The sequence below is a fragment of the Chiloscyllium plagiosum genome, unplaced genomic scaffold (assembly GCF_037043375.1).
Source record: "Chiloscyllium plagiosum isolate Xiang-an unplaced genomic scaffold, Cpla_swu_hap1 HiC_scaffold_27, whole genome shotgun sequence".
In the NCBI taxonomy this organism is placed as follows: Eukaryota; Metazoa; Chordata; class Chondrichthyes; order Orectolobiformes; family Hemiscylliidae; genus Chiloscyllium; species Chiloscyllium plagiosum.
Window position 1 is genome coordinate 52,115,763 of NW_028270165.1, and position 24,064 is coordinate 52,139,826.

General features: G+C 45.7%; 1 protein-coding gene across 1 annotated transcript in view; it reads left to right on the plus strand.

Annotated features, from left to right (window-relative positions):
- Window positions 1–24,064, plus strand: part of LOC122544796 (uncharacterized) — a 62,110-nt gene that overhangs the window by 10,582 nt on the left and 27,464 nt on the right. Inside the window, exon 2 of the mRNA XM_087975295.1 lies at window positions 5,588–6,424. Within this exon, the coding sequence (XP_087831421.1) occupies window positions 5,588–6,424 (837 nt within the window). The remainder of the gene's footprint in view (window positions 1–5,587; window positions 6,425–24,064) is intronic.

Sequence of the window (24,064 nt, forward strand, 5' to 3'; positions counted from 1 at the left end):
AGAGAGCCCTCCACTGGGGATCCCCACCGCCCGGTGGCAAATGGGCACGCCAAGGCGTGTCCGGACGGTGGATGAGGGAGAAGAGGTGGATGGTGTGCAGCAGCAGTCGATACAGGGCCTTTCTCTTCACCTCCCTAAACGAAACAAAATTAAAATTTCAGAGGCGGCTCAGGTTGTGGCGCCTCTTTGCTTCTATTTTTTCTTTTTTTTCTTTCTTCTTTTTTTTCTTCTTTTTTTCTTTTTTTTACTTTTTTTTTAATTTTAACCCCCACACTACCACCTAAGTGCGGTAGTGCTTATTTTATCCCCAGCACCCATGGTGTGTGTGTGCAGGTGTGAGACACAGTGAAAGACACAAGGTGCACGAATCTTTATTCAATTTCCACCACCAGGAAGATAGGAAAACACCCGAGTGGCCAGTGACAAACACTGCCCTTCACATCAAAGGACAGTGCTGTATGATCAAAACAGTGAAGTGGAGGGTAGGGACTAAATCAAAATAGAATTGGAGGGAGAAATGATGCACTCCACTCCCTGCGGCGCCCACCTCTCCCTGAACAACTCCAGGGTGTTGGTGGACACCGCGTGCTCCTTCTCCAAGGACACCCGGGCTCTAACGTAACCGCGGAAGAGGGGCAGGCAGTCGGCCCTAACGGCCCCCTCCACGGCCCGCTGCCTGGACCTGTTGATGGCCAGTTTGTCCAGGCCCAGGAGCAGACCCACGAGGAGATCTTCAGACCTGCCCTCCTTCCTCCGTACCGAGTGCCCAAAGATCAGGAGCGTGGGACTGAAGTGCAGCCAAAAACAGAGGAGGAGGTTTTTAAGAAAATCAAAAAGGGAGTGCAAACGCCCACACCCAATATAGACGTGGTCCACAGACTCCACAGCGCCACAGAACAAGCAGTTGGGCTGGGAGTCCGTGAACCACCACAACCTGCGGTTGCAGGGGACTGCTGCGTGCAGCACCCTCCACCCCAGATCCCCGAGAGAAAGGGGGAGGACTCCCGCGTAGAGAGCCCTCCACTGGGGATCCCCACCGCCCGGTGGCAAATGGGCACGCCAAGGCGTGTCCGGACGGTGGATGAGGGAGAAGAGGTGGATGGTGTGCAGCAGCAGTCGATACAGGGCCTTTCTCTTCACCTCCCTAAACGAAACAAAATTAAAATTTCGGAGGCGGCTCAGGTTGTGGGGCCTCTTTGCTTCTATACTCAATCCCTCTTGTTCTGAAGGCCTGCATGCTATTAGCCTTCTTCACTACCTGCTGTACCCGCATGCTTACCTTCATTGACTGGTGTACAAGAACACCCAGATCTCTTTGAACTGCCCCTTTACCTAAATTGATTCCATTTAAGTACTAATATGCCTTCCTGTTCTTGCCACCAAAGTGGATAACCATATATTTATCCACATTAAACTGCATCTGCCATGCATCTGACCACTCACCTCACCTGTTCAGGTCACCTGTAATCTCCTAACATCCTCCTCACATTTCACCCTGCCACCCAGCTTAGTATCATCAGCAAATTTGCTAATGTTATTACTAATACCATCTTCTATATCATTAATATATATTGTAAAAAGCTGCGGTCCCAGCACTGATCCCTGCGGGATCCCACTGGTCACTGCCTGCCATTCCAAAATGGAGCCGTTTATCACTACTCTTTGTTTCCTATCAGTCAACCAACTTTCAATCCAAGTTGCCCCCAATACCATGCACCCTAATTTTGCTCATTAACCTTCTATGTAGGACTTTATCAAAAGCTTTTTGAAAGGCCAGGTACACTACATCTACTGGATCTCCCTCGTCCATCTTCAGAGTTACATCCTCAAAAAATTCCAGAAGATTAGTCAAGCATGATTTCCCTTCGTAAATCCATGCTGACTCTGACCTATCCTGTTACTACTATCCAGATGTGTCGTAATTTCATCCTTTATAATAGACTCCAGCATCTTTTCCACCACTGAGGTCAGACTAACTGGTCTATAATTTACTGCTTTCTCTCTCCCACCTTTCTTAAAAAGTGGTACAACATTAGCCACCCTCCAATCCGCAGGAACTGATCCCGAATCTATCGAACTCTGGAAAATAATCACTAACGCATCCACGATTTCTCGAGCCACCTCCTTCAGTACCTTGGGATGTAGACCATCAGGCCCCGGGGACTTATCAACCTTCAGACCTAACAGTCTCTCCAACACCAAATTATGGCAAATATAAATTCCCTTAAGTTCAGGTCCTTCAGCCACTGTTACCTCAGGGAGACTGCTTGTGTCTTCCCCAGTGAACACAGATCTGAAGTATCAATTCAATTCTTCTGCCATTTTTTTGTTCCCCGTAATATATTCCCCTGTTTCTGTCTTCAAGGGCCCAATTTTAACCTTAACCATTTTTTTGCCTTTCACTTATCTAAAAAAGCTTTTGCTATCCTCCTTTATGTTTTTGGCAAGTTTACCTTCGTACCTCATTTTTTCTTTGTGTATTTCCTTCTTAGTTATCCTCTGTTGTTCTTTAAAAGCTTCCCAGTCCTCCATTTTCCCACTTATCTTTGCTATGTTATACTTTTTCTCTTTTAACTTTATATGTTTCTTAACTTCCCTCGTCAGCCATGACCACCTATGCCTCCTCCTAGGATCTGTCTTCCTTTTTGGAATGAACTGATCCTGCATCTTCTGCATTATACACAGAAATATCTGCCATTGTTCCTCCACTGTCATCCCTGCTAAGGTATTGCACCATTGAACTTTGGCCAGCTCCTCCCTCATAGCTCCATAGTTCCCTTTATTCAACAGAAATATTGTCACTTCCGATTGTACCCTCTCCTTCTCAAATTGCAGATTGAAGCTTATTGTATTATGGTCACTACTTCCCAATGGCACCTTCACTTCGACGGCCCTGATCAATTCTGGTTCATTGCACAGAACAAGTTACAGTGAAATCTTTAATTTATGGGACAGCAACTGAGTGAATGAGTACATCCAGAATTTTAGTGGAAAGTGGGAATTCATTGCACTGTGGGGATGAAGTGCTTTAAGGTTTACCGCAGTAAGTACAGTGTGCTGAGTGGGGAGCTGAGTGAAGGGTTAGGTGGGTTCTTGTTTTAAACTGCTCATTTCTTTCAGCCTCCAGCATTGTATTTCCACTGCTGTACATCAGAAGGAGTGAATCAGTCACTGTTATCATTAGAAACCTTACGGTTTCAATACCTCATTGTTTCCTGAACATTATAAAGTTTACTGACAGCAGCGGGGTTTAGGCTGTGTTCACTGTAAACGATTAAGCAGACAAATAACACACATACGAGAGGGCAGGGTGGGACTTGTCTTTTGATTTGGTGGAAGGTGGGAGGTTCTGCGCGCTGTGATCCGGGGCAAACACGACTGCAGTAAATCATTCAATCTCTACAGTGTGTAAGTAGGCCATTCAACCCCTCTGAAGAGCATGCCTTCCCGACCCACGCCCACCAGCTCCCTGCCCTGCCTAGTAGTTCTTGCTGGGGGATGAGACTCGGCCATAAAATTAGGGGGAGTTGATTTAAGGTAGAGATGAGGAGGAGCTGTTTTTCCCGGAGAGTAGTTAATCTGTGAAGGGTGAGGGTGGATTGGCCATGCTAAATTACCCATAGTGCCCAGGTATGGGCAGGTGAGGTCTATTCGGGGGGTAAATATCGGGCAGGAGGGGAAAGGGGAATGGATGTGGGTGGGTTACCCTTCGGAGGGTCGAGGTGGTCTCATTGGGCCGGGTGACCTGCTTCTACATTGTGCGGATTCTCTGAAGGGAAAGGATTTTTGCAAACTGTGCAGGGCAGGGCGGGCCGTCAATCCGGAGCAGGCGCAGTGCGGAGTCGCCGTTCGCCCCGCCCCTTCGTCTCGTCACGCCCCGTCTCGCACGCCGTCACTCGACACTTGCTGCTCCCACTGTCCCGGCCGCGCTTCGTCTCTGTACCCGCCTCTCCCTCCACCCAGTCGCCCCGCCCCTGACCGTCGCTCCGCCCCCTCCTCCCCTTCCTGTGTCTCCCTCCGCCGCCTCGACCCATCGATGACGTCACAAAGCGGAAGTGGCACTGCTCGTTTCAGAGTAAAACCCTTTCGCTGAGCAACTCTTCAATCTAAGAGGGAGAAAATCTGTTCACTGGTAGCAACTGGAGTGAATCCTGGGAGGGCGCAGACTCTGCAAACTCAGGTATGTGTCTTAATTGCCCGGGTGAGGAGGGACAGAAGGATAGGGTGGGGCTGTTTCCCCAGCCCGCGCCAGAATCTTAGGGGTAACCTTATAGAGTTTTATAAAATCAAAAGGAGCATGGATAGGGTAAATAGACATGGTCTTTTCCTTGGTCCAGAACTAGAGGGTGATTGGTTTAGGGTGAGGGCGGCGGGGGAGGGGGCGTGGAAATTTAAAAGAGACCTAAGGAGGCAACTTTTTCACGAGGTTTGGGCGGATGTGAATGTGTGTACGGAATGACCTGCCAGAGAAAGTAGTGGAGGCTGGTACAATCACAGCATTTAAAAGGCATTTGGACGGGTGTATCAATACGAACGGTTCAGAGGGCCAGGGAACACGTGCTGGCAAAGGTGACTAGATTAATTTAGGATATCTGGTCAGCACAGAAGAGTTTGACTGAAGTGCCTGTGCCTGTTTCTGTGTGTATATGACTCTGGCTTTCCACTAACGTTTGCCACGTCTGTCTATTTAGTTTCTCTCTCTGGTGTCGGTGTTGATACCTTGGTGTCTCATTATGCTCCCCTTCCCGGGGACATTAACCATTTCTTGAGGTTGTTCCTCAAGAAGCTGCATTGCAGGTTCATCCTGAATTGGCACACTTTATTTTGCTTTCCAAATCAGACCTGCTCACTCTCAGCATTATGCCAATGACGTGAAAGATATTAACTTTCAGGTGGAGTTTCAGAGAGATAAGTCTTGACGTTTTTGCTTTTCTGCTCCTGTAAGATCCTGAATCAGCACCTTCAGGAGAATTAGTTAAAGTGGAGTGAGAACAGAGGGGGAGAGAGAGAATGGAATGGCGCTTTCAATTTTGTCGAATAATAAAAGAAAAGAATGTTCTCCAGAAAGCAGAATTGCTTGTTCTGAATTTCTACCCTGGACTGACAGTGATGGCTTTTATATTCTCTTTTTACAGCGTTTGAAGATCTGAAGATAGAAGTTTCAAAATCAACTGTAACATCAACTCTCCTGCTCCTCGGATGCTACTTGATGTGCTGTGAATTTTCAAGTGCCGTGCTTTTTGACAGTGACTCTCCAGAGACAGCAGTCCTCACTTTGGTGTCAATGTCTGACGGTCACTCAATCCATCAGGACCACAACGATTTTTGACTGCGATTCTGTGAGAAGGAGCAAAGCTTTTTGGTTCCTGTTCGAGTACATTTCCAGTATCAGTGGGACTGGATGAGAGACCTACTGTTGCAGTGCACTGAGTGTGGAGCGTGTAACAGCTATACCGCCTGTTAAGAGGAAATCACGGTGCGAAGGGGCTCTACATGCGTTTGTGTGCGGCTGAAGCTTCGGCCATGGAAAAACCTGAGGAATCCTGCCCTGTGGAGAAACCATGGAAGTGTGGTGACTGCGGGAAAGGCTTCTATGTCCCATCTGCCCTGGAAACTTATCGGCGCAGTCACACCAGAGAGAGAGGCCCTTCAGCTGCCCTGAGTGTGGGAAGGGCTTTACCCAGGCCTCTGCCCTGCGGACTCACCAGCGGGTCCACACAGGGGAGAGGCTGTTCCCGTGTCCCGAGTGCGGGAAAGCCTTCAGCAATTCCTTCAACCTCCAGACACACAGGCGACTCCACACTGGTGAGAGGCCGTTTTCTTGCTCCGAGTGCAAGAAGGCATTCAGACATTCCTCTGACCTGCTGACCCACTGGCGGGTCCACACGGGGGAAAGGCCCTACAGCTGCCCCGAGTGTGGGAAGGCCTTCAGCAATTCCTCCCACCTGCTGACTCACCAGCGGGTCCAAACTGGGGAGAGGCCGTTCACCTGCCCCAAGAGCGGGAAGAGATTTAGTCAGGTGAGCAACTTGTGGAAGCACCAGCGTCTCCACACTGGGGAGAAGCCCTTCAGCTGCCCCGAGTGCAGGAAGGCCTTCAGCAATTCCGCCACTCTGCTGACCCACCGGCGGATCCATATGGGGGAGAGGCCATTCCCCTGCACAGAGTGCGGGAAGGCCTTCAGCAATTCCTCCATCCTGCTGAGACACCAGAGGGTTCACACAGGGGAGTGGCCCTTCAGCTGCCCTGAGTGCAGGAAGGGGTTCAGCGATTCCTCCAATCTCCAGACCCACCAGCGGATCCACACTGGGGAGAAGCCCTTCGGCTGCACAGAGTGTGGGAAGGCCTTCATCCGATCCTCCCATTGTGGAGGCACCAACGAGTTCATGTGCCATCGCAGGATGATTGAAGGAGCAACAACCGAGTGCCATTAGGGACTGGACTATCAACCCAGTTCCTGGGACTCCTGAGTTTGAATCCAGCCGCGGCAGATGACGGAATTGGAATTCGGTCAGAAATCTGGTGTTCAGAATCTGATGATGAAACCGTTTTTAGGGTGGGGTGAAATTGCTGAGTGAGGCAATACTTCCTCCAGGTTATGGCTGTACCAAGGATCCAATTACAAAGGACAACTTGGTGATGACCAACCGTAAAGAAAGTGAGGTAGGATCGGTGTGAGAAGTATGCACGCTTGACCTTGAGCTGTTTAAAAAGCAGCTACTTTTTCTACACCTTTTTGCTGGAGGGATCTGAAGCTTTAACAAAGTTGGGTCACAATAAAGATTACCTGAACTTACCGCGGGCTCAGACTCTCATTGAAAGCTTTGAGCTCCAAGAGGTTTTTGTTTTAAAGCTGCTTATTTCTTTCGGCCTCCTGCTCTAAGTTTTCAATGTTGTGTATCGGGTGGAGCAGTGAATGGGTAGCTAGTATCATTAGAAGTTGTAAATTTTTCAGGAGTGCAGGTACTGTGTTGTTTCATTGGCATTGTAAAGTTTACTGGCAGCACTGGGAGGTATGGGCTGTGTTCACTAGAAACGATGGGGAGGTGCCAGTATTGGACTGGGGTGGATAAAGTTAAAAATCACACAAGACCAGGTTATAGTCCAACAGATTTATTCGGAAGCACGAGCTTTCAGAGTGCCGGTCCTTCCACAGTGGAGCAGGATCATAAGACACAAATCTTATAGCAAAATTCATAGTGTCATGCAACTGATGCCTTTTAGAATGGGTTGCAGGTTTCGGTTCATTAATATGTAAATCCAAGAACAACATCTAAGTCATCATCTTGAGATGACTTATGGTTTCATATTTTTTTAAAAAAGTGACATCTCAGCTCACACAATACATTAAAGTTGTGAGGTTCGAGTCTATCAGTATCCCAATCTTGAATCAGACTAGTTCTGTTTTTAAAGTAGGAATATATAAAATATTACATGGATCGACTGCCTGTAGATTGTGTGCTTTGTGAGCAAAATTGAAAGTGTCTGCAAATATAATTCTGCCAATACAAATTCACTCCATAGAGATGTGTGTGTGTGCATGTGAGTTTGTGTGTGAGAGTGCATGTAAGAGTGTGTGCATGCTTGGTAAAGTGTGAGTGTGATGGAGTATAAGTCTGAGAGTGTGTGAGCATGTTAGGGTGTGCGTATATGAGAGAGGTATGAATAAAAGCAAGGGATTGAATTTTACTAAAACGAGGAAGGACAGGACTTGTATATTTAAAACAGAGACCTGGGAGGGTTCAGATACATAGTTATGCAACCTGCAAAGAACTGGTAGACTGGATGGTTAAGAAGGCATTTAGCACCATTGCCACCCAGACCCACCCCCTTACTTCATATTTCTCATAGCTAATCCACCCTACCTTGCATATCCTGAACAATAAGATTAATTTAGCATGGCCAATCCAGCCTAACCTACACCGTAATCTAAAAACTACCTTCTCAAGAATGTAATTTAAATGCACAACATTTCTAAGAAAAATGTCCGTCTGACTCAACACTGGGACCCAAACAGAATTCACACCTATTGTTAGAAAAGCTGTGCATTTGAATGACTTTCTTGAGAAGGTAATTAAAAACAAGTTCTGGAATTAACATGCCAAAGAGCAGAAACCCATTCTAAAAGATGAAAGATTTAATCTAAAATTGTTTAATATATCACATCTCCATGACACTGGACTCCTTTGGCTATAAATGCCATGATCATGATCTCATTCTCCACAACCAACCTGATAAAAGTGCGGTGCTCCAAACGTTAGGGTTTCAATAAATCTGTTGGTTTATAACCTGGTGTTGTGAGATTTTTAACTTTGTCCAAGGAAACACGTGTTGTGGGACTGGTAACAGTTGTTATTTTGTGATCTGTTCCTCCTGAAATTTCTCCTCTGCTCAGGCAAGGGTGAACAGTCTGTTTTTGTGCTTTGTGCGAGATCAGGCTAGCAGCTTTTAAATCCTGATGTTCAGCAGCACAAGAAAACTGTAGGTCAGCAATCGTATTTCGAGAATGGTACTTCCAGCTCTGGTAGTCCTGTTGGGTCACCAGAGAGAGAGGGAGAGAAGATGTCACATCTAAAAAGCAAACTGAAAAGTTGTGTTGTTTGTTCCGTCAGTTGAGTTGGTTCTGCACTCCGATGAGACTGGATTCTGATTTTAATGGATCAGAATTGAACCCGACAATGGAACACCTTAAATTTCAAGAACGTTGAAAGGGCAAATCAAACTGTAACCTTGAAGAGATATGCTTCCATTTCTAACCTTGGGTGATCCAAATGAGACATTGTTACTGATCACTCCATTTCAGAGTGCTGCTCTTTCATCAGCTGGTCGTGGACAGTAAGGTCATGATCACAGAATTTATAGCCAAAGGAGTCCACGGTCATGGAGATGTCCTTCACTAAACAATTTTAGATTAAATCTTTCATATTTTAGAATGGGCTTCTGTTCTTTGGTATGTTAATCCCAGAACTTGTTTCAAATTACCTTCAAGAATGTCATTTAAATGCAGAGCTTTTCGAACAACAATGTCAGTCTGACTCGATATTGGGACACACAGAATTCACACCTATTGTTAGAAAAGCTCTACGTTTAAATGACGTTCTGAAATGGCTGATCTTTAACATTGAGAATAGTTACATTGATATATTCAGAAACATTGTTAAAGTCTGAAAGCATGTTCAATTTTTGAAAAGAGGTGCTGAAATCTTTCTGAAACTTGCATTGAAACGTGCGTAGTTAGGCCACAGCCCAAGACAGGCTGTAAAGGATGAATGGCCTAATCCTAGTTTTGTGAAATTGATTCTGACTATGTAGAAATAGAGTCATAGAGTTGTAGAGCACAGAAGCAAACCCTTCAGTCCAGACAACCAAATATCCTAAATTAATCTAGCGACCCATTTGACAGCATTTGGTGCATAGCCCGCTGATTCTTTTCTATTCATGTCTCCATCCAGATGCATTTTTTTCTTCTTCAGCTAATTGAAGCTGGAGAAGCCTGAAATCTTTAAAGGATTTCCTGCAAAACACTTTTATGCAAGATTTGGTTCAGTGGTGGATTTTCCAAAGCTTTGTTATTGTAGTTTTCAATTTGTCAAAAAAACTTTCAGTTGTTGTTGTCCAAGGCAGAGTAAATATTCATTTAAGATATAATTGAGATATATACATTCTTTACAATATTTTTCCATCATTACAAGTGATTGTCCATCATTTGGTACATTGAGCATCATCTTTTTGTGATTCAACAGATATGATTTGAAGTGAATTCTGCAAGATACTTTTGTATTTTATCTAACTTTGCTTTGTGTTAAAGATTTCCTTCGTGACATTTTAATTAAAATATCTCAATGTATAATAATGAAACAGCTAATTTATTCTGAAATTATTTCAATTAGTTGGTCGATTGCCAAATAATAGCTGCATAACTGTTGTAAATATTGACACCCAGGAAAGCTATTTTGTTTAATATATTTCCTTTGTAAAGATTTTATAAAATGATTGTATTTTCATATGAAATAAAATTTGCAGTGTTTTATTGAATGGTTGAAAGTAACTTTGCACTTAATTGCTCCATTTGGGATTAAACAGATTATTTTTATCAAAATCATACACTCACCATAAATTGTGAATATTAACAAACAAATGTTGCCATTTGCCATCGAATTGCCTCAAACACAATTTTAAATTCTTGAATGAGTTGAATAAGGGGTACACTGTGAATATTTATTGCGCATTTCTGAAATTCTCTGCACTGCCATTGCATTTGGTTAAACAAGATATGTAACCCTCCTCATAACTTTGTATTTCTTTGATATTTCATTTGCTATTGCTATTGGTATTGCCCAAATAACTTCATCAAATGCCAAAACGTTTTTAAGCTCTGAATTTTCGGTCTGGTAATGTCATTCAGTTGTGAACAATCTGAAGATTAATTTCAATACATATAAGAATGTCAAAGAGATTGTGATAATAGAAAGTCAACATGTCGAATTGCCAATGAAATGTAAACCAAGGCTGCTCTTAATTTGGTACAGACTAAATTGCAATCAAAATGATAAGAATAAGTAGAAATAACGGCATTGTGCACAAACTGTTTGTAGTGAGTTCAGAATTTTTCTGATCATTTAATTCTGACACATGCAGTATGCAACACTTATTTGTTCATGGAATGTGAGCATCGCTGGCAGAGCCAGTATTTTTCATCATCCCCTCTTTCCCTTGAAAACTTGACTGCTAAGCACCCATATGAATATTGGGTGAGGAGACCATGAGGTTGAGTTGCAAGGCCTACTGTGGCATAACAAATTGTACTGGCTTACACTGCACCCTGACAAGACAGATTTTTGGGAGGAGAACAAAAATTGGAATTCCTACTTAAATAATAATGCTCCTATTTGTATCTCTCAAAGATATTGTTTGCTCCATAAATTTGTAATGGCTCTTTTGTTGAATTATTTTCCTGCGTCCGCATATATCTGGAATCATTTTCTTTTCAAGAATTTTGTATTAACGTTTGCGACTTACTGCTGCCATCATCCCTTCAAGATCATTCCAAATCGTAATAACTTGCTTACTTTCTTAAAAATTAAATCTTATCCCCCCGCCCCTTCTCCCCCACGCCCCGGCCCAAATCCCTTTTCTTATAAAGTGGCTGCACTATTTCGAACATGGTCACGCTTTCTAAATATTACCATGTACTTTTAATTATGAGATTTCAATGTGTCTTTTTAAATATAAAAATGCCCCTTCAAATGCAGTTATGCCCTTTAAATGTGCTGTGTTCCTCTAAGCGCAATCTTGCCCCTCGATATGACTATGTCTCTTAAAGGGTCATTTCTACTTATAAATAGGGCAACGTCTCTTCGAAATGTAGATTCATTTAGATATGACTGGGACATTTTGCATATTAAGATATCCCTTTGAATGTGCCTACATCCCTTTTGAAATGTAATTTTGTCCATTTCAATCTATTTGCAGAAATAGCCCGTTAAATGTCCATGTCCCTTTTAAAATGCAGATTTCCCGCTTCAGGTAGCAGCAGTTGTAGCGTGAGGTGGCTGTTGCTTGGTGACAGTGAGGCTCCCCCGGCCCCGCCCATCCCCCCCGTGCAGACGTCACGCGGACGCGAAGGCGGTTGGGAGGAGAAGTCGCTCGAGCGGGGAAGCGGCGGGAGGGCGGCCGTTAGGAAAATGGCGCCGTGCGGCCCGGGGCAGACACCCGTCACTGGGCACCGCCGCCTTCCTGGCGCAGCTGCTGTGTCACGGCCACACCGGCCGGCTGTACAGCAGGCAGGAGCCGGGTGAGCATGCTGGAGGCGGATGTTCCTCAGTCATTGAAGGGGCCGGACCTGTTGAGAATGGTTAGTGAAGTGTGTGGTGTACTGAGCCTTATTAACATGGATATAGTTTGTAATTTGTCAAAGTATACATTTTATTATTTAGAAGGGTAGAGATGTACAGCACGGAAACAGACCCTTCGGTCCAACCCATCCATACCAACCAGATATCCTAAATTAATCCGGTCCCACTTGCCAGCACTTGGCTCATATGCCTCTAAGCCCTTCCTATACGTATACCCATCCAGAGACCTTTTAAGTGCTTTAATTGTAGCAGCCTCCACCACTTCCTCGGGCAGCTCATTCCATTCACGCACCACCCTCTGCATGGAAACGTTGCCCCTTAGATAACTTTTATATCTTTCTGCTCTCACCCTGAACCTAGGCCCTCTAGTGCAGACCTTCACCCCCTACACTACGGAAAAGACATAAGAAAGTTGAGCAGCCAGACAAGACGGAAAAGCCACAAAATATCAAGCCAGATGGGGGAAAAAAGTTGTGGTTCCATCTTTTTTTTTCCTATTGGCATTTGGACACTTCAAAATCTGTCAATAATGCCAGCATCACCACTGAGCATATTGCATACGTTCCTCTGTGTCAACAAGCATTGCGCATGTTCCTTGCTTTGGGTGTTACCCTTGTTCAGGACTGGGGGTGGGTGTTGGAAGAGCTGCAGAACAAGGGTGTGCTGGGAGCAGGGTGGTGAATTGGGGATAGGTGGAGACAAGTAGAGGGTACAAACTGGTTGGTCACTGGGAGGAAGGAATCTGGTTGGGGACAGGGAGGGGTGGGGAGGACCCTGGGAAGGGATTTGAGGAGTGGGGAAGGAGGTTATTTGAAATTGGAGAACTCAGTGTTGAGTCCTCCAGGCTGTAGGCTGCCCAGGTGGAAGATGTTGTGGTGTTCCTCCAATTTGTGGTTTGGTTTGTTGTGGCAATGGAGGCGGCCTAAGATGGTCATGTCAGAAAGGGAGTGGGAAGGGGAATTAAAATGGGTGGTGACTGGGAGGTCCGGTCGGCCTCTGCAGATCCAGCTGTGACAGTCGGCGGTCCGTTCCCCACATTTACCCTCTGTCTCCCGAAGACCACAATTGGCAAACACATGGCAAATACAGTACCCCAATGTGAATTTAGAGCCTTTGCAGTGTGAAAAAAAGCAGAAAAGAGGTGCATTGTTTAAATGGTAACATATTGGGATATGGAGAAAGTGAGGACAGCAAATGCTGGAGATCAGAGTCGAAAGGTGTGGTGCTGGAAATGCTCAGTCAACACTCGATGAGCAGGAGAGTTGACGCTTCAGGCACGGGCCCTTCATCAGGAATGACGTGTGGATGTACAAAGGGGCCTCAGCGTCCTTCTACAACAGTCAATGCCAGTTGTCAGGTGCAGTGAGCAATGCAAGTGGTATATTAGCAAGTGGAAATGAGTTCAGAAGTGGGGATGCCTGCCTGCAGTTAGGGGATCATTGAATATATTCAAGGCTGAGTTCATCTGATTTTTGAACAACAAAGAGGAGGATGTTTATGGGGGGAAGGTGAGAAAATGGCTTTTAAGACCAGTACAGAACAGTTACAGAGTCGTACAACATAGAAACAGACCCTTCAGTCCAACTAATCCATGCTGACTATGTTCTCAAACTGAACTAGTCATACCTCTGAACCTTTCCTATTCATGTACTTATCCAAACGTCTTTTAAATGTTGTTACTGTACCTGCATCCACCACTGTGTCGGGATGTTCATTCCACACACAAACCACTCTTTAAAAAAATAATGCTGCCCCTCAAGTCTTTTTAAAATCTTTCTCCTCTCACTTTCAAAGTTTGCTCTCTAATCTTAAAATCCCCGCCCGTGGGGATTGACACCCACCATTCACCTCATCTACCCCCCTCATGATTTTATAAATCTCTAAGGATACCTCTGAACCTCCTGTGCTCCAGTGAGAAAAGTCCCAGCCTATCCACCTCGATGTAGGTAGATTAATATCCAGTTATGATTAGATTAGATTAGATTACAGTGTGGAAACAGGCCCTTCGGCCCAACAAGTCCACACCGACCCGCCGAAGCGAAACCCACCCATACCCCTACATTTACCCCTTACCTGACACTACGGGCAATTTAGCATAGCCAATTCATCTGACCCTGCACATCTTTGGACTGTGGGAGGAAACCAGAGCACCCGGAGGAAACCCACGCAGACACGGGGAGAACGTGCAAACTCCACACAGTCAGTCGCCTGAGGCGGGAATTAAACCCGGGTCTCTGGCGCTGTGAGGCAGCAGTGCTAACCACTGTGCCACCGTGCCGCCCACCGTGCCAGTTATGTCCGGGACTTTGGTGGAAAGTGGGAATTCACTGCACTGTAGGGATGAAACCCTACCCTATCCAGACATTTCCCCCTGCTGGTCGATAAGACTAGGCCACATAATTTGGAGGACTGGATTTCGGACAGAGATGAGGAGGAACTATTTTTCCTGGATAGTAGTCAATCTATGGAATTCTCTGCCCAAGGAAGCAGTAGAGATAGCCTCATTAAGTATATTGAAGACACAGTTGGTTAGGTTTTTGCATGGTAGGTTAATTAAGGATAGTTGGGATAATGCAGGGAGGAGGAGGTGGGACGATAGACAGTTTTACCATTATTTTAATGAATGGCGGAGCAGGCTGGATGGGCCAAATGGCCTATTCCTGCTTCTATTACTATGAAACAATAACCCTGCATTTCCCATGGCTAACCCACCTAACCTGCACATCCCTGGACATGATGAGCAATTTTGCCTGGTCAATCCAAATCAAGGCTGGTGAGCAATGTAGTGATGTGGGAAATTAACATCAGAGAATGATAGAAAGGGACAAGGAGAGTAAATATACCAGCAATCAAAACTGGATTCTGAAGATCACAAAAATGGAAACAAAAAGTAGTGTTTCTGCATGTGTGCTGCACTGTAACAAAAGTAAATGAATTGTCTGCACACATTCAAGAGAATAATTATGATCTGAGGCTCCTTACAGAATGACAAGGCTTCAGGATGACAAGGATTGGATCCTGAATATCAAGGGGGTAGTCAAATGGGAAGCGAGGTAAAGGTAGAGGGTTGCCACTGCTAATCAAAGCACTGACCACAGGGAAGTCTGGTGTCCGCTCTGATTTCAGGTCCTCATTTCTCTGTCCTCTGATCTCCCTGTTCCCACTGAATAAGATATCAGTCTGTTCTCAGCACTACTGGATTTCTGCTGAAGCTTTGACCCCCACCCCCTCTTTTTACACCTTCTGGAACAATAAAATATTCAGTCAGTCAATCAAAGCCCAATGCACAATCTCCCAGTCTCCCAACCAACCAGACACAAAAGTGTACTCATAGCAGAGAATCAAACAAGAAAAATGAAACAACATGAGAAACAAATAGGTGCTAGTGCTTAATGTCTGTTCATTAGGAAGCAAACCAGAAATAGGACTCTCCCAGGATTCTGATTGTGCCCAACTTGAGGATCCTCTCTCCCTTACATCTAACTGTTAGTACCCAGCTATGATTTACAATATTTACACCAGAAATGAAGCATCTTATCAAATAGAGATAGACACGTACAGCACGGAAGTAGACTTTCTCTCTCTCGCGCGCGCGTACACACAAGTCCATGGGGGTGAATTTTTATTTGCAGATACATTCTATTTTGCTTAAAGATGCACAATCTGCAGACAGTCAATACATATAATATTTTGTAAATTTGACATTGGAAATAGAACAACGTTTGGACTCTGACCTCATACATTTAATGCTTTGTCTGAGCTGAGATGTCATCTTTTGTTATGTTGAGTTATGTTGAGAAGTGCCTTACAGGAAGTTGGAGATTTACATATTAATGATGCCTGCAACCCATTTGAAAAGTTGGAAGACTTAACAATCCAGGTTTATTCAATGTATAATTTCAGTGGCAGGACACTGCAATGTTTTTCCATAAATTCTGTCCCTTATGATCTTATTCTCCACAACCACCTGATGAAAGAGTTTCGTGCCGAAAGCCAGTGCTTCCAAATAGCTTGGTGTTATGTGATTTTTTTTTTTTACTCCTGTTTTCTTTTTGTACTCCGGTTTTTTTTAAACCCCCACAATACCGCCTACCCGCGGTAGTGCTTATTTTTTTCCCCAGTGTGTGTGTGCAGGTGTGAGACACAGTGAAATACACAAAGTGAACGAATCTTTATTCAATTTCCACCACCAGGAAGATAGGAAAACACCCGAGTGGCCAGTGTCAAGCAGTGCCCTTCACATCAAAGGGCAGCGCTGTGTGATCAAAACAGTGAAGGGGAGGGTAGGGACTAAATCAAAATAGAGTTGAAGGGGGAAATAATGCACTCCACTCCCTGCGGCGCCCACCTCTCCCTGAACAACTCCAGGGTGTTGGTCGACACCGCGTGCTCTTTCTCCAAGGACACCCGGGCTCTAACGTAACCGCGGAAGAGGGGCAGGCAGTCGGCCCTAACAACCCCCACCACGGCCCGCTGCCTGGACCTATTTATGGCCAGTTTGGCCAGGCCCAGGAGCAGACCCACGAGGAGGTCTTCAGACCTGCCCTCCCTCCTCCGTACCGGGTGCCCGAAGATCAGGAGCGTGGGACTGAAGTGCAACCAAAAGCAGAGGAAGAGGTTTTTAAGAAAATCAAAAATGGAGTGCAAACCCAACACCCAATATATTATGTGATTTTTAACTTTGTGCAGGTTAGGGTGGATTGGCAATGTTCAAATTACCCATAGTGCCCAGGGATGTCCAGGTTAGGTGCATTAGTCAGGGGTGAATGTAAAGAAATGGGGGTAGGGGAGTTACTTTCTGGAGGGTCGGGTGGACCCGTTGGGTCGAGTAACCTGCTTCCACACTGTGGGGATTCTCTGGAGAGAAGAGATTTCTGCAAACTATGCAGGGCAGCACAGGTGTCTCCATGTGAGTTTGTGCGTGACTGTGTTTTTGCATGCGTGCCTGCTTGGTGAAGTGAGTGTTATGGAGTATCAGCCTGTGCGAGGGTGAGTATTGGGGATGTGTGTGTCAGAGAGTATGTGCATAAGAGAGGTGTGGATAAAAGCCAGGGGTTGCATTTTGCTAAAACAAGGGCGGGCAAGAGGGTCTGCAGAGGCTGACTAGATGTCCCAGTCACCACCCATTATAATTCCTGTTCCCTCTCCTTTTCTGACATGACCAGCTTTGGCCTCCTTCATTGCCACAACGATCCAATCCACAAACTGGAGGAACAACACGTCACCTTCCCCCTGGAGTTGTCTAATTTCTCCCCTTCCATCCCCCAACTCCCTTCACGGCCTCTGCCCCTCTCATTCACTCTTCCCTGCCACCAACCAGATTCCTTCCTCCCATCGACCATCAGGTCGTCCCCTCTGTCTTCACCAATCCCCACTTCAACACCTTGTCCCCGGCACCCCTTTATCTGCATCTTGTTCTACACCCATCCCCCATCCGGAAGAAGGATTACACCTGAAACGTCGGCTTCTCCACCTCCTGATGCTGCCTGGCTTGCTGTGTTCTTCCAGCCTCCTGACTGTCTATATTGTCAATCAAGATACAGACCTGGACCAACTGTTCCAGAGTCTGTCCCCTCCCTGGATTCACTCCCTTTCCATTCAGTTGCTGCAAGTCAACAATTGAACCCCAGAATGAAAAAATAAATTGAAAAAGTGGGTGAGAAAAGAGAGTATTTTACTCACAGATGTTGGACAGAGGAAGAAAGTTGCAGTCTGGGGTGAAGCTCAATCTTCATTCAGAGAGAGGAGCAGCAGCTGTAATCAAATAGACAGAGTCATAGATGTACAGCATAGAAACAGACCCTTCACTCGAACCTGTCCATGAGGAGCAGATATCCTAACCCAATCTAGTCCCACTTGCCAGCACCTAACCCATATCCCTCCAAACCCTTCCTATTCATAAACCCATCCAGATGCCTTTTAAATGTTGCAATTGTATGAGTGTCCACCACTTCCTCTGGCAGCTTACTCCTTAAATGCACCACACTCTGCGTGGAAAAGTTGCCCCTCAGAACTCATATCTTTCCCCTCACTGAAAACCTATGTCTCTATTCCCCCGCCCCCCCCCCCCCCCACCCACAACCCCGCCACTGACTCCAGGGAAACGACCTTGTCTATTTATCCTCAGCCTCTGACCCTGCAGAGAAAATATCCCTGGCCGACTCAGCCTCTCCTTGTAGCTGAAACCCTCCAACTCTGGCAACAGCCTTGTAAATCTTTTCTGATCCTTTTCAAAGTTTCACAACATCTTTCCGAAAGAAAGGAGACAAGAAATGGATGTAGCATTCCAAATGTGGCTTAACCAATGTCCAGCACAGCCACAACGTGACCTCCCATACTCAATGCTGTGACCAATAATGGAAAGCATACCAAACACTGCCTTCACTATTCTGTCTACCTGAGACTCCATTTTCAATGAAGTATGAACCTGCACTCCAAGGTCTCTTTATTCTGCAACACTCCCCAGTCAGTCCTGCCTGGATTGCTTGACCAAAATGTATTTCTCTAAATTAAACTCCATCTCCCATTGGCCTATCTGATCAATTCTAATTTATCGTGAACACTTTTTCTCTCATTCTGCAGAAGCTGAAAGTCTCCATTCCTTCATACCCTCCCTTGATGCTGCCTGACCTGTTGTGCTTTTCCAACACCACACTCTCGACTCTGATCTTCAGCATCTGCAGTAGTCATTTCTCCAACATTTCCAGAGTTTGCCCCTCCCCCCTCGATTCACTCTCTTCCGTTTCAGTTGCTGCAAGTCAACAACTGAAGCCCCGAATGAAAAATAAATGGAAAAAGAGGGTGAGAAAAGAGTGCCATACTCACAGATGTTGGACAAAGGAAGGAAGTTAGTCTGGGGTGAAGCTCAATCTTCATTTAGAGAGAGAGGAACAGCAGCAGCTTCAGAAGGACATGGTCCACCTTCCACATTCAGACAGTAGGCGGGCTCTGATTGGCAGGAGGATAAGTTTCCTTCCAGTCCGCCAAATGCTCTCCATTGGTCCATGAATGTTGCGAGCCGTTTCCGGGGACAGCGATGAGCATGCAGTTTTTGCTGACACCGGCTAACCCGCACAGACCTTGCTAACACCGAGGAGCATGTGCAGTATGCTCTGGAGATGCTGCTGTTACTGACAGATTTTAATTGGTCAAATGCTAATATGAAAAAAAAAGAGTAGAGCCACAATTGTGTTCTCCTGTAGCTTGACATAACCGTACATGCTTGTCGCTATTTTTGCTATTTGTCTTACCGACACCACTCATGATTTTCTAAGTCTCAATAAGGTCACCCCTCAACCTCCTGCACTCCACTGAAAAAAGTCCCAGTCTCTCCTTATAACTCAATCCCTCCAGTCCTGGCAACATCCTGGAAAATGTTTTCCAAACCCCCTCCAATAGTATTCTTCCTATTACACGGCGACCAGAACTGTACTCAGTACTCAAAGTGGCTTCACCAACATCCTGGACATCCTCAACATGATGTCCCAAATCCTATCTCAACGGTGTGAACAATGAAGGCAATGCTGCTAAATGCCTTCTTAACCATCCTGTGTCCCAGCAATGCACCTTTCAAAGAACAATGTACCTGAAAGCCACCATGTCTCTCTGTTCTACAACACGACCCACTGCCCTACCATTACCTGTACAAGTCCTGCCCTTGTTTTAGCAAAATGCAACCCCTCGCTTTTATCCACAACTCTGTCATAAACATGCTGTCTCTCAGACACACACACATATGCACCACCCACCCCAACCAAAATACTCAACCCTCTTACAGACTTCTACTCCATCACACTCACACTTTACCAGGCATGCACACACGCAAACACACACACACACTCACACAGTCTTTGGGGTGAATTTGCATTTGCAGATACATTCAATTTTGCTCAAAAAGTGCACAATCTGCAGGCAGTTAATCCATGTAATATTTTATAAATTCCTACTTTGGAAATAGAACCAGTCTGATTCAAGCAAGAATGGGATACAGACAGACTTGAACCTCACACCTTTCATGCATTATATGAGCTGAGATGTCACCTATTTTTATAAAACCTTTATAAAACATTTGAGAATGGGGACTTAAAAATAGTTCTGGGGTTTACATATGAATGAACGGAAACCTGCAACCCATTCTAAAAGATGAAAGACTTACTATCATTCTAGGTTTGTTCAGTATATCCCATCAGTTGCACGACACTGTGATCTTTTACTATAAATTGTGTCTTATGATCCTGCTCTACAGCTACCCGATGAAGGAGCATCGCTCTGAAAGCTAGTGCTTCCAAATAAACCTATTGGACTATAACTGGTGTTGTGTTTTTAACTTTGTTTACCCCAGTCCAACACTGGCTCCTCCACATCATTTCTACTGGAGACAGCCCATACCTCCCAGTGCTGTCTGTAAACATTACGATGCCGATGAAATGACGCAGTAACCGCACTCCTGAAAAATTTACAATTTCAAATGATATTAGCTAGTCATTCACTGCTCCATCTGATACATGACATTGGAAACTTAGTGCAGGAGGCTGAAAGAAATGAGCAGCTTTAACACAAAAACCTCTTGGAGGTCAAAGCTTTCAACTGTACCATTCAAAATCAGAGACAATTACACAGAGTGGTGAACTTAGCCCGGACAATCACAAAGGTCAACCTCCCATCTATATAATCCATCTATCAGGTCCACTGTCAAGGAAAGGCCGCCAGCATTCTCAAAGACCCATCACAGCCTGGCAATGTTTTTCTTCAACCTCTACCATCGGGGTGGATAGTACAGAAACCTGAACACATGCACCAGCCAGTTTTGAAACAGTTCCTACCACACTGTGGTTAGAATACTGAATGGACTCTCAAACTCTTAACATTCACCTGGACCTGTGTTTTTGTTTTTGCAGCTGTTTATTTATTATTTACATATCTTTGCTACTTAACTCAGATCTGCCTGTCCTGCTCACAAGACAAAGCTTTTCACTGTATCGCGGCACACGTGACAATAAATCAATTCAATGGGAGTCTGAGCCCTACAGTAAATTCAGGTAACCTTTACTGCGACCCAACTTTGTTACAACTGCAGATCCCCCCCAGCAAAAAGGTGTTGAGAATGTAGCTTTTTCTTTTAAACAGCTCAAGGCCCAAGTGCTCACACTCCTCCCACCCCCACTTTCTTTACTATTGGTCAGCACCAAGCTGTCCCTTTGTAATTGGATCCTTGGTACAGCCTTAACCTGTATTGCCTCACTCAGCAATTTCAACCCACCACCTGTATCCAAGTACATTTCTCCCCACTCATTTGCTGGGGGTGGCAGTGTAGAGTCAACCACACTGCTATGGGTCTGGAGTCACGCAAAGGCCAGACCGGGTAAAGGATGCAGCTGGTTTTCGGTATCAGTGGGACTGGATGAGAGACCCTACTGTTGCAGCGCACTGAGTGTGGAGTCTAAAACAGATCTACAGGCCTGGAAAGAGGAATTCACAGCAGGAAGGGCCTGTACAATTGTGTGCAGCTGAAGCTTTAGCCATGAAGAAACCCGAGGAATTCCGCACTGTGGTGAAACTGTGGAATTGTGGCAACTGCGGAAAAGGCTTCTGTTTCCCGTCTGTGTTGGAGACTCATCAGCGCAGTCACACCAGGGAGAGGCCATTCTCCTGCCCTGACTGAATGAATCCTTTCCCACAACGGCAGTTTCCTTCCCGAAAAAGGACATGAGTGAATCAGATGGGGGTTTTCTCCAGCTCCCCCCACCCATGAAAACAGTTTCATCATTAGATTCTGAACCGAGATTTCTGACCAAATTCCAATTTCGCCATCTGACTAAGCGGGATTCGAACCCGGGAGTCTCAAGAACTGGGTTGATAATCCAGTCAATAACGGTACTCTGTCATCACTCCTTCAATCCCCTTGCGATGGCACATGAACTCTCTGGTGCCTCCGCAGGTGGGAGGAGCGGGTGAAGCCCTTCCCACAGTGAGGGCAGTTGAACGGCCTCTCCCTGGTGTGGACCCACCGGTGTCTCAGCAGGTTGGAGGAATCGCTGAAGGCCTTCCCACACTCGGGGCAACTGAAGGGCCTCTCCCCAATGTGGACCTGCTTGTGTTTCAGCCTGAGGAATGGCTGAAGGCCTTCCCGCACTTGGTGCAGGGGAAGGGCCTCTCCCCTGTGTGGACCCGCTGGTGGGTCAGTAGGGTGGAAGCCCAGATAAAGCCCTTCCTACACATGGGGCAACTGTAGGGCCTCTCCCGTGTGGACCCACTGGTGCCTCAGCAGGGCAGAGACCTGGGTAAAGCCCTTTCTGCACTCGGGGCAGGTGAACGGCCTCTCCCCCGTGTGGACCCGCTGGTGGGTCAGTAGGTTGGAGGAATTGACGAAGCCCTTCTCACACTCAGGGCAGGAGAACGGTCTCTCCCCGGTGTGACTGCGCCGATGAGTCTCCAACACAGACAGGAAACAGAAGCCTTTCCCGCAGTTGCCACACTTCCACGGTTTCTCCACAGGACAGGATTCATTGGGTTTCTTCATGGTTAAAGCTTCAGCTGCACACAAAGTTGTGTACAGGCCCTTCCTGCTGTGAGTTCCTCTTTCCAGGCCCGTATATCTGTTTCAGGCTGCACACTCAGTGCGCTGCAACAGTAAGGTCTCTCATCCAGTCCCATTGATACTGAAAACGCACGCATGCAGGAACCAAAAGCTTTGCTCCTTTTCATAGATCCATAGTTGAAAATTGTTGCGGTCTCAATGGATTGAATGACTGTCAGACATTGACATCAAAGTGAGGATTGAAGACACTGGATAGTCAGAGTCGGAAAGTGCGGCACTGGCAAAACACAGCAGGTCAGGCAGCATCTGAGGAGCAGCAAAGTCTGTTTTGGGCATAAGCCCTTCATCTGCTGATATTGAAACTTCCGTCTTCAGATCTTCAAATACTCTGTTAAAAGAGATTACAAAAGTCTTCACTGTCAGTCCAGGGTAGAAATTCAGAACAAGGAATTTTACTTGCCGTTGAACATTCTTTTCTTTTGTTATTTCATAAATTTGAAAGCACCATCCCACTCTCTCTCCCCCTCTGTTCTCACTCTGCTCTAACTAATTCTCCTGAAGGTGCTGATTCAGCATCTTACAGGGGCAGAAAAGCAAAAACGTCAGGACTGATATCACTGAATTTTGGATATCTCCACCTGAAAGTTAATATCTTTCACGACAACATTGGGATATTGCCGAGAGTGAGCAGGTCTGATTTTGGGAAACAAAACAAGTATAAATTCAGGTTGAACTTGCAATACAGCTTCTTGAGAAAAAAACAGACATGAAATGGTTAACATCCCGGGAGGTGGGAGTGGAATGAGATATTAAGGCTTTGACACCGACACCAGAGAGAGACTGAACATACAGACATGGCAAATGTCTAGTGGAAAGCCAGAGTCAGAGATATACAGCACAGAAACTCTCAGTCCAACTTGTCCATGCCGACCAGATATCCCAAATTAATATCACCCCGTTTGCTGGCACCTGGCTTCTATTCCTCTATACCCTTCCAATTCATATACCCATCCAGATGCCTTTTAAATGCTGTAATTGTACAAGCCTCCACCACTTTCTCTGGTAGCTCATTCGTTGCAAGCACCACCCTCTGAATGAAAAAGATGCCCGAGGTCCCTTTTAAATCTGCACCCCCATCCCACAGCTCTCACCCTGAACCTGTTACCCTCTAGCTCTGAACTCTCCCATCCCAAGGAAAAGGCCTTGTCTATTTACCCTATCCATGCCTCTCATGATTTTATAAACGTCTATAAGGTCACCTCTCAGCCTCCGGCACGCAAGGGGAAATAGCCCCAGTCTGTTTGGCCTCTCGCTATCACTCAAACCCCCTGGCTACATCATTGTAAATCTTTTCTGAACCCTTTCCAGCTTCACAACATCTTTCCAATAGGAGGGAGACCCGAATTGCACACAATCTCCCAAAAATTGCAATGGTTCTGTTGGCCAATGGCAATTAAATTCCAAAATGTTAATTCCTTCATGAGAAGGGAATAATTGGCAATGTAGCTGTGAGAGGTCCCTTGCGGAAGAGTGAAGAACTGAGTGAGAACTTTCCATTACGATGGAGAGCAACAGAGTTGATACTGAGACTGGGGACTTAAATCTAAAGCAAGGAAATTACAGGCACAAACAGGCTGCAACAAACGAGGGCACATTATTGAAAGAAATGACA